Source organism: Lissotriton vulgaris, chromosome 5 (genome assembly GCF_964263255.1).
Source record: "Lissotriton vulgaris chromosome 5, aLisVul1.2, whole genome shotgun sequence".
Classification (NCBI taxonomy): domain Eukaryota; kingdom Metazoa; phylum Chordata; class Amphibia; order Caudata; family Salamandridae; genus Lissotriton; species Lissotriton vulgaris.
In genome coordinates this window covers 372,540,494-372,552,505 of record NC_141693.1, presented here as the reverse complement: position 1 = coordinate 372,552,505, position 12,012 = coordinate 372,540,494, and the positions used below count along the sequence as shown (strand labels likewise).

Here is a 12,012-nt window from a genome sequence, read left to right as displayed (position 1 = left end):
AGTGATACCCCCTGCACCCTTGTGCATACTTTTTTTTTTTTTATAGCATTGTCGAATCTAGTTCTTACTGTTATTGATTTACCGTTTGGTAATAGTGGTTAATAACATTTTTTATTATATTTCACCACAGATTCAACTGCAGATTATTTGGGAATTAGACAATGCCGTCTAAGGATAGAATTCGAAAGGCTACAAAACGTCAAAGACAGCTTGACCCCGGGCGCCGGCCGCCTATGTCGGGTGCGATCTCAGGCTACACCAGGGCTATAAGACTTGGGAAGGGGGTCGGAGCCAAGCATCTTCTCCGAGTCCGTGCCATCACACCGCCCCTCGGGGGCCTCCGTCAAGCGGTTTAGGGAGGTACCGTATCACATTGTTTTCAAATGCAGTCAGGTCCACAAACGGCCCCCACCTACTTTGAGTATAGTGAAGCTGCAGCAGGTGCAAATAAGGTTTAGACAGTGTTACAAGCGCTGCTCAGAACTCTGAAGTATGGCACCCAACATCCAGGACTTATGCCATTTGTGCAAGGCAGTGACATCGAAGCAACTCAGGGACCAAAACCATGAACGAACACTCATGTATTAAAATTTTACTATTGATGCTTGACTGAGGCCAAGGAGATCAGAGTGCATGAGTCTCATGCTCGATCGATTGAGCTAGCCGGATCGGGCAACTAAAAGTATAAAATAGTTATGTAAATAGTTATTTAATAAAATGTTTTACCCTGTTACTTTGCTGGTGTGTTGTATATATTTATAATATTTGCATAGGGTTTGTCGTTATTTTGGGTGGGGTGGGTGGCGGAGCCGAGCTGTCTTGCAGCCATCATCGTGTGGAGCTCAGTTCATCTCACTAGTTTCGTATTTCTCATGAGGGGTTGTTCTTAATGTTTCTATTTTAGCTAGGTCAAAAAGTGGCCTACTGATTTTGCTCGATTCCTTTTGTTTTTTAAAACGATTTTTCACTATCTGCACAGACTAAACAGAGTATTGCGACTCTGTGCTTGTTTGTAAATAGAGAATGAACCAAAGAGAACCAATTCTAAAACAGTAAGTGCTTGGATAACAATCAATCAAATGGAGAGAGAAGCAGACACGACGGATTAGAATGGGGGCAAAGGCCTGCGTTAACTACCCTTCACTATCTGCAAAGAGAGAGTACTGCTAAGAGAAAAGCGAGGGGGGGAGGAGGGGGACAGCGTTCAAAGTACATCAGCGTGCATAAATACGAAAATGTTTTTACCTATCACGTACTTCACATTTGACAGCTTTTGATATTTGCTATTAAAAAACCATTGAAATTCACTGAAAAAACCATAGGTTTTAGGCCATATATAGTTAGGGATTAGCATTTACAAAACCTTAATTTACTCGCACAAAACCATAGAAATTCGCATATATAGTTAGATGCAATAACTATATATCGCGCACCCGCAATCCACTGCTGATGATGTCACATATTACATCATTCATGACATGGTCAGTGACATCACTGATGACATCACTGATGACATCTCAAATGACATCACTGATGACATCACTGATGACATCTCAAATGATATCACTGATGACAGCACTGATGACATCTCATTTGACATTACTGATCACATCACTGATGATATCATTTATGTGATAATACAATGAACATCTTCAGACTCTAATATAACCTTAGATACAATCAGTGTAAACAGGCACTCACAGACTGTCACTTATCCATGGAGTTACTCACACACCTAGTCAGTCATGCAAAGAATCAATCACACCTCCATTTTCTCAACTATACAGTTATACACACCTTACTTATTCAAACATATACTAACACATATTTGCTCTCTTATACAATCCCTGATACATGTTCACAATGATCCATACAGCCACTCACACATTCACTGGCTCTTATGCACAGTTATTTATATATGTCAACTCTCACATGTACTGTGTTTTACATATGTACTTACTTTGACATGTAGCACTGAGAAATCCATTCAATCACCAATACACTTATGCAGACAGTCAACCGCCCATACAGCTGTTTCCACATGCACTTTTGAACCCATACATCTAGTGAATCAACTACTCACACATCTATGCACAGAGTCATACACCTCCCAGCCACCCACACACACACTCAGTCTCCCATACAAATACTTGGGCAAACAATCAATAACCCTTATAGTTACTCATATAGCTACTGATTAACACATGCAGCAGTTTACAGAACAACAGACATAATGATGCACAAATTAAGACAGTTTAGTCACTTACCCATGCACTCAGTGAGACACATTTAATCACTCACTCATACAGTCAGTCATGCACCTACTAAATCCTTCATCCAGACACTTATACATCCACTCATTCTTCAATATGTAAGACATATTTTAACACACAGTCACTGGATGATGGCATCAGTGATGTCATCAGTGATGTCACTGACCATGTCATGAATGATGTAATATGTGACATCATCAGCAGTGGATTGCGGGTGCGCGATATATAGTTATTGCATCTAACTATATATGCGAATTTCTATGGTTTTGTGCGAGTAAATTAAGGTTTTGTAAATGCTAATCCCTAACTATATATGGCCTAAAACCTATGGTTTTTCAGTGAATATATATATATATATATATATATATATATATATATATATATATATATATATTCACTGAAAAAACCATAGGTTTCACACCAGTTAAAGTTAGCTGCAAATTTTACTGACAGAAAACCATAGAAATTCCAACGTTATAGTTAGTTGGACTCATTATAACAAGCGCGCCTGCAATGCTGATGACGTCACATATTACATCACTCATGACATCGTCAGTGACATCACTCATGACATCACTGATGACACCAGCCAGTGAATGTGTGTCTTTCTTTAAAAGTAATATGTTTAATATTTGTATTCGTAAAGGTTGATGGAAGAATAAATGGTTAAATAAGTGTGTAAATGGATGTTTTTTTTAAATATATATATATATATATATATATATTATACAGCTAAACAAGTGATTATAAAATGCATTAATCAGTTTAAGGTGTTTTATATAAATTGTATATATTAATGCAGGCCTAGAATATAAATGTATTGGGTTTCAGGATATATATATATATATATATATATATATATATATATATATCCTACTGCCGATTGCCAGTAGGTAGTTATAGTTAGGACCTATTTTCCATAGGAAACTCGCAACATTCTATTTGGAATAACTTTGACGCCGGTTGACAAATCTTCACAAAATTTTTAAAACTAGTGGGGCGTTCCGTTCCGCTCCTATCCTGAAATTCTCGGGGTGATTCCTGAAGCGGGGCAGAGAAAAAAGGGGGTCCCAAAACTCGTTTTTCCCATGCATTTTCCATAGGAACCGTTCATCGTGGCTACAGCTCGAACTGCTGAACGGAATTACACCAAATTTAGCAAAGAGCTAGTCCTTGGTTCAGACTCGTGCCTTTTGCTCAAATGGTGTAAATCCGTTCAGTAGTTCATGAGAAAATCACAATTAAAAGTAGATATATATCTATGGACGCGCATGATCCGCACACCCTGCAAAGCACGAGCTGTATGCTAATTGGCTGTCAATACTCCAAACCAGGAAGTGTTGGCAGCCATCTTATGCCTCGGTAGAACCGAGGATGCGCGGATCCTGCTGATAAAAAAAAGTGAAGCACGGTCTCCCGCGCTTCTTTGGTAATTGGCCGGGGGGGCGAAATTCCAGGGGCAATACATATGTAAAGGGGGCCCAGAGGGGCCCCCAAGCCCTGGGGACCGCCACCCCGGGGCTTTTTAGGATCCCACGCAGTCCCATTAAAGATTGGGAAGCCTTCTGGGAGGTTTTCAGCCTGGAAACGGAACACCAGTACGTTCCAGAAATGCCAGTGATGACCCAGCCGACCCTCGTGCAGAGAGCTGAAAGTTTACCACAGCAGGAAACAGCATGCCGAGTCAACCTACAGACGGAGGGGACCAACAATGCTGCAAAAACATTTCCTGTTATGCGCTATTGGCAATCTGCTGAAAGGAGGAACAACACCCTCTTTTTGCATTATAAGTGAGTGAAGAGACGCTCCAAATAAGACACATGGGACTCCAGGTACCACAATGCCTAGCACACCGCCCTGATGGGCGTCCACCAGAGGTGTGGCATAAACGTGAACAAGATCACCTGGGCCCACTCGCATACTCACCAAGAACGAGGCAACACCTCTGAAGAAGTTTTTAGACAAAACGAAATGCGTCAGGTGTCTCAACACTGCAAAAAATAAATGCTGCAAGCAAACTGAAAACCGTGTGCGTCTCCCAATCTCTTCAAATTGTGAGAGAAAAGCTGCTGATATATATATATATATATATATATATATATATTATACAGCTAAACATATATATTATACAGCTAAACAAGTGATTATAAAATGCATTAATCAGTTTAAGGTGTTTTATATAAATTGTATATATTAATGCAGGCCTAGAATATAAATTTATTGGGTTTCAGGATATATATATATATATATATATATATATATATATATATATATATATATCCTGCTGATAAAAAAAAGTGAAGCACGGTCTCCCGCGCTTCTTTGGTAATTGGCCGGGGGGGCGAAATTCCAGGGGCAATACATATGTAAAGGGGGCCCAGAGGGGCCCCCAAGCCCTGGGGACCGCCACCCCGGGGCTTTTTAAAATTATGTGCAGGGGGCTCTCAGGCCTCCCCAGCCCCGGGGGCAGCCAGCCTATGGGGCTTTTAGAAAAGAATGGCAGGGGCTCATGGCCCCCCGCGGCCCCGGGGACCGCCACCCCCGGGGCTTTTTTAAAAATAAAATACCATGTGTGGGTCAGGCACAACCCCCCGGGGCTTAGAAAAAGGTGGGAGGAGGGCCCTGGGGACCGCCACCCCCCAGGGGCGGCTTCTGCAGTGTACCGGGGTGGCCACCCCAGGGACACTGTAGTTTTCTATTTGGAAGAGAGAGAAGAAAACCTGCTCTCTCTTCCAAATAGCAAAGCAAATTGCTTTTCCACAGGGGGAGCTGCATCTTAGCAGCTCCCCGTGTGGAAAAGCACTGCCGGCTCCCGCAGGAGGCAGGGAGCCGGCGGGACTGTGGGGGGGGATTGGGGACCCCCATGGTGCCCAACGGAGTGGGCCAGCCCCGGGGGGTTAGAGTCCCCGGGGCTATTAGTGGCCCTGGATTAAATTCGAAAAATTTAAAAAAAGTAAAAACAACAAAGGCCGGCCCCGGGGGATGGGTTCCCCAGGGCCATAAGGAGGGGGCCAAGGCAGTCCCCCCTCCCAAAAATATTTTTGAAAAAAGGTCATGCCCAGGAGGATGGGTTCCCCGGGGCTGATTAAGGCCTCGGGAGTGGGGTCCACGCAATTATTTATTATTCTTAAAAAAAATTAGGGGTCAGGCCTCGGGGAATGGGGTCCCCAGCGCCCAAAAATAAGAAAAAGGAGGGCTATGCAGCCCCCCTACTTAAAAAAAAATCCTGGCATTGCGCCGGAGGCTATGCCCCCTCCTTTCAGCACTTTGCAGATGGAGAACACATTCCCCTAGAATACTGGGGTTTCCTGGGGGCCAACTAGCCCACCAGAATGCACCAGGGGGCTGCGTTGCAGAGAGGTGTTCTGAGGCCATGCCCCTTTTTACACCTCTCTGCAACGCAGCTCTGTGGCGCTTAGTGGAGGTAGATGGTGGGCTAGTTGCACCCCAGGGACCCTCAGGATTCAAGAGGAGTTATTCCCCAACTTAAAACGTGCCATGGGGTGCATTCGCATAGTGGTGAAAGGAGGGGGTGGGCCTGAGTTCACATGTGTGCAAACACATCCTGTGGCACGGTTTAAGTTGGAGAATTAATTCCTCATCAATCCTGAGGGTCCCTGGGGCCAACTAGCCTACCAGGTACCTCCAGTAAGCACCACGGAGCTGCATTGCAGAGTGCTGTAAACAGGGGGGTGGCTTCTGAACACCTCTCTGCAACGCAGCCCCCGGGTGCATACTGGAGGTACCTGGTGGGCTAGTTGGCCCCAGAGGATTGAGGAGGAATTAGTTCTCCAACTTAAAATGCGCCACAGGGCGCGTTTGCACCCGTCACCTCAGGCCTTGCCCCCTTCTTTCATCATTGTGCAAACGTGTCCCCGTGGCGCGTTTTAAGTTGGGGAATTAATTCTCTTTCAATACTTAGGGTCCCAGGTATTTCCAGTATGCGCCAGGGAGCTGTGTTGCAGACAGGTGTTCAGAGGCCACACCCCTTTTTACACCTCTCTGCAACACAGCCCTGTGGTGCTTATTGGAGGTACCTAGTGGGCTATTTGGCCCTCAGGGACCCTAAGTATTGAAAGAGAATTAATTCCCCAACTTAAAACGCGCCACGGGGCGTGTTTACATAGTGGTGAAGGGAGGGGACGTGGCCTGAGGTGACGTGTGCAAACATGAGGCCCCTTTTAAGTTAGGGGAAAAAATTTCCCTTCAATCCTGAGGGACCCAGGGGACCAACTAGCCCACTAGGAGCTTCCAGTAAGCACCACTGCTCTGCGTTGCAGAGAGGTGGTCTAGGCCGTGCCTCTTTTTACATCTCTCTGCTACGCAGCTATGTGGCACTTACTGAATGTATAAAGAAGAGTCGTCTAGGATGTTGTCATGAATTTAATTTGGATCATGTTAAAAATGTATTAGATTTATTGTGATTTACAACAATAATGTTTTGATATGTTTTGAACATAGTTCTACACATAGAAGTATCTTTGAATCATTAAGTTTATTGAGTAAACATGAACAAGATCAAATGAATAGATGTGCAATGAGTATTATTGTGTTATAGAGTAGAACTTGAAAAACATAGAGTGTTGTTCTATAGCTAGAACTACATTAGCAACATTGCACGGAGGTTAAGTGTTTCGTTCACTTAAGATTGGTGGTTCATGTTTAGGCACGGTTAGGACAAACGTGCCACCTCCGTAGCACGCTTGGTTAAAATAGAAAAATTCACAAAGAAAAATTCACTATACACATATAGATTTTCTGCAGAAAACAGGAGGAGTGCTTCTCTTATTTAAATTCACTTACTGAATGTACCTAGTAGGCTAGTTGGACCCTAGAGACCCTCCGAATTGAAGGGCAATTATTTCCCCAACTTAAAACTCACCACAGAGCGTGTTTTGCACAGTGGTGAAGGGAGGGGATGGTGTAGGAAAGTGGCTCTATATATACTGGACCGAAGTAAAATCAGCTGAACTACGAATTCCGATTTACTCACCTGTTATCAGGAGAGACCTCAGTGCTGCATCTTTGAGCCCAGTACTGATCATGAATCGTATTTCTAACTGTACTTACCAGTAACTTGAATTTCCTTCCATAGGATATCATTGCCTGCTTTTTGCTGAAAAAGTTTAGTTGCAGATTTTTGAAACTTACAAACATTCCACTAAAATCAGTCGAACTACGAATTCCGATTTACTCACCTGCTATCAGGAGAGACCTCAGTACTGCATCTTTGAGCCCAGTACTGATCCTTAAAAGTAATTCTATCCTTACTTACCAGTAACTTGAATTTCTTTCCATAGGCTAACATTGACTGGTTTCACTTGGAAATTCTTCTAAGTGTGGAGTTTTGGAACTTTAAAATATTCCTCTAAAATCAGCCGAACAACGAATTCCGATTTACTCACCTGTTATCAGGAGAGAACCCAGTACTGCATATTTTAGCCCAGCCCTGACCCTGAAAAGAAATTCTAACCGTACTTACCAGTAACTTGTATTTCTTTCCATACGAATCCATTGTCTGGTTTTCACCAGAAAAGTTTTTAAGTGTCGATTTTCACAAACTACAAATATTCCTTAAAAATCGCCTGTATAACTTAAAGCATTATTTTAACTGTTTACAGGAGATGCACCAGTGCTGGATCCAGGATCCACCACTGAGTAAGAAAAAGTAACGATAACAGTAGTTACCTGCTAAGTGAATTTCCTCCCGTAGGATAACATTGGTGATTCTATGTGAAAAAGTTTCTGTCAACTTTTAAAGTACAATAATATTCCTTAAAAATCACTACTGTAACCAAAACGCTTTTACTCAACTGTTTACAGGAGATGTCCGAGGACTGAATCTAGGATCCAGTCCTGTGGTTAGAAAAGTAATCCGTAAAGTAACCAATTGCATTTAACTAGAAATTCCTGTTGAGCTCAATGTTGCATTGTGTTTGAAATTGTGTTGCCCATTGCAACAACTGTAACTACTGTACGTAAAAGTCTATTGCCTATTTGCAAAGTATTTAAACTAAAGTAATTCATTCTGAGAAAGTATATTTTGCAATGTACAATGTAATTATAATGTAATTAAAAAAATTAAAACGTTTTCCTTCTTCCTGTACTTTTTTTCATCTTTGAGGACTTCTGTTGCTTCTTTCTGCATGTCTTCTTTTTGTTTCTGTGCGTTTTTCTTCTTTCTTCACATGTCCTATCTATGTAGGCACGTTATAGTTAGGAATTAGCATTTAAAAAACCTTAGAAATTCACTGAAAAAAACATAGGTTTCAGGGGCGTTATAGTTAGCCAGATATTTCACTCGTACAAAACCATTGAAATTCTCCTGTTATAGTGAGTTCAGCTAACTATAACTCGCGCGCCTGCAATGCACTGCTGATGACTTCACATATTACATCACTCATGACATGGTCAGTGACATCACTCATGACATAACTGATGACATCTCAAATTACATCACTCATGACATTACTCATGACATCATCCTTGTGACAGAGTGGCAGACTTCCTCTCACCCTAATATAACCTTTGATACACACACTCAAATATAGAAACTAACATTTTCAAAACAATGGACATACCAATACCAGTTACAACACACCTATTCAGTAATTCCAAGATCTACACACACATCCACTAATTTACCATCAGTCCTATACAGTCGCTTATACATGTACTCATTCATCATATGTACTCATACACCTATACATCCTGTTACACACCAACACTCATCCATATTGTTACTCACCCACATAGACACACATGCAAACAAACTATCAAACATCCATTAAATTGCATATATATAGTGATACACACACCACCACACTTACTGCTACAGTAACTTACAACATACTTACTCTCCTAAGCAATCACTTATAGAAACACATACTAATTTATACAGGAACTCTTCCAATCTCTCACTCTCACATATACTCACTTATATACACCAATACTCACATATACTAGTTTAAAACATATGTTGTTACTCATAAATACACTATTAAGACAGTCATTCACTCACTAACACACCCATACACACACTTATCCACCAACACAGTCCTGCACACATGTTGTCTTCAATGCATACAAACAGTGAGTCACTCATTCATGGATCTATGCACTACGTAATACCCCCCACCAAACCATACAGACACTCACTCATACTGATACTCAAAAAACTAACTAATAACCTATATATGGCCATATCTGAACTGGGGTGGCTTGGTGAGCAAAATAACGATGGATTAAACACAGATCTGTGACTGGGGTGAATGTTTTGCCATTGTGCAACATTCCGTCCATCATCTTGTGTGTTTTGCTGTTCACCCTACGTGGGAAGGGTATGCCCAGACGTGGGTCCCTTGCTCACTAAGCCACTGGAGTCAAGCTATCCTGGCTGAAGACGGCTGATATCCAGAAACCGGTCCTAGGATGCTTGATTCCGGTCCAGGAAAGACATGGCTTGGCAGTTCGGGCTGGACTGTTTCCATGAGGCACAGGGTCAAGACTGATTTGCATATGGCCATGTCTGAACTGGGGTGGCTTGGTGAGCAAAATAACAATGGATTAAACCCAGATCTGTGACTTGGGGTGAATGTTTTGCCATTGTGCAATATTCCGTCCATCATCTTGTGTGTTTTGCTAATAACCTATATAGCTACTTGCCAACCCATGCAGCCACTTATGCACAAAGTGATTGACTGATACAGATATTTACATATTTAAACTTACTCACTAACCCATGTATTCACTAAGATACACTTAGTCAGTTATGCAATCAATTTAAAAAAAAAGAATCATCCATTTAGACACTTATATACCCATTTATTCTCCCATCGACCTTGAGATATACATATATAAAACATATTACATTATCAGAAAAACACACATTCATTTGAGATGTCATCAGTGATGTCACGAGTGATGTCACTAAACATGTCATGAGTGATGTAATATGTGACGTCATTAGCAGTGCAGTTAGCTCAACTAACTATAACGGGAGAATTTCAATTGTTTTGTACGAGTGAAACGCCCCTGAAACCTATGTTTTTTCAGTGAAATATATATATATATATATATATATATATATATATATATATATATATATATATATATATATATATATATATTGCTAATCATCTCTTACGGAGTAAGTAGGTGGCCACTCATGCTCATCCTCTGCTTTACTTCAAAAATGTAGAACAATGTCCCCTTTGTAGAAGCATACAGAAACAGCAGAAGCTAATGCTCCTCCTTCATTCCCAGATAGATCTCTACAGGGTCATCTTCCCTTGTAGCCACGGTTACAACATCGGCACTAGAGAATTGGAAAGTCCTCCTTCTGTGCCCTGTCAGTTTGAACAGTATCAAAGTCAGAATTTATTAAAATAAAATAAAATAAAAAAAGGTCAAGCAAATATTTGTTAGCATTCAGTTAATTTCTTTCTAGGCCCTATGCCTAAAATCAGTAATGTTTACACACATAGAAAAAGGAAATCAGGCCTGTCTTGCATGTAACATGCATTATTATTGCATGAAGGCCTTGTCACAGAAATACACAACATCCTCTGGAAATCAATTCTTTGGTTTAGTTGTCCCTTTTTATAACAATGTAATGCATTCCTTAGGGAGAATAATGCTTTCATGAGTTTACAATCTCTGACAACTTCTTTCTGTGTAACATTTCAGTCAACATGAAGAAAAAGAAAAAGCTTTTAAAGAGCAGCTTTCCCACTTGGCTTCCCTTTTACCAACACTTCAGGTAAAGAAAGAGCATCTTTACAATCTATGTATTACTGTCCAAAAGTGTGTACTTTGAAATTATTGATAACATTACTCTAACTTGGTTAGTGATGGTGGAATTTGTTTTCATCTAAAAGTGAAGTAGAAACTTTTTGAATATACTTTGGGCCTGATTTACAAAGGTAACCATACACTTTTGTGTACACTTACTATTTTTGGGGTATTCACAAACTAGAAAGTAACATTTACTAATAGTAATTTTTCAAGAGTGACTCTACAGTCGAGGTGGAGAACTCAGCACATAAACAAATAGAACAGGGAAATATGCTAAGTCTCCGCCATGAGAGCAGAGTCTCCACAGACATAAAATTACTATTAGTAAAATCAAACTCCTAGTTTGTGAATTACATTTACACAGACGTTTATGTTCACCTTTGTGAATTGAGGCCCAATGCATTCCACCAAGGAATAAGCTGCATTTCACAAAAATAGTTCCATTCAAAATAATTACAAAGTAGCACAATTGATACAATTTAATTCACTGGTTAAAACTTAATTGATTTGTGACGAAACGAAGTCCATTCATGATGAAAACAAAATGATTAACAACTAAAGCAGATTGATTTGTGAATCTCTAACCATAAGCCAATTAATGGCCTTGTTGTTGATTCACAGCATAATTGTTTGACACATGTACATAATTTTAACTCCAATTTGCAAACTGTTTCAATAAATCTATATGAAAATAATATTCATGGTGCTAAATATGACCCTATGCCTTGATTTACTGTAATACTCTTCTAAATTGATGTATTTGCTGTAGCCTAAGTTTTAGCATTTTTTTTGCACTTCCTAGGTTCATCTGGTAACTTGCTCTGCTTTTCTGAGCTCTGCAAACAAGGCGGAATTCTTGGATTTGGGATATGTAAGTAAAAGCACAGCATACAGAGATTTCTATCTGGCTCCAATATCGTTTAATTATAAGTGTAGGAAGCAA

At 40.7% G+C, this 12,012-nt stretch overlaps 1 protein-coding gene across 1 annotated transcript in view; it reads left to right on the top strand.

Moving 5' to 3' along the window:
* Positions 1–12,012, top strand: part of RNF207 (ring finger protein 207) — a 900,262-nt gene that overhangs the window by 480,980 nt on the left and 407,270 nt on the right. The window contains exons 9-10 of the mRNA XM_086921721.1: positions 10,962–11,034; positions 11,872–11,940. Of these exons, the coding sequence (XP_086777847.1) occupies positions 10,962–11,034; positions 11,872–11,940 (142 nt within the window). The remainder of the gene's footprint in view (positions 1–10,961; positions 11,035–11,871; positions 11,941–12,012) is intronic.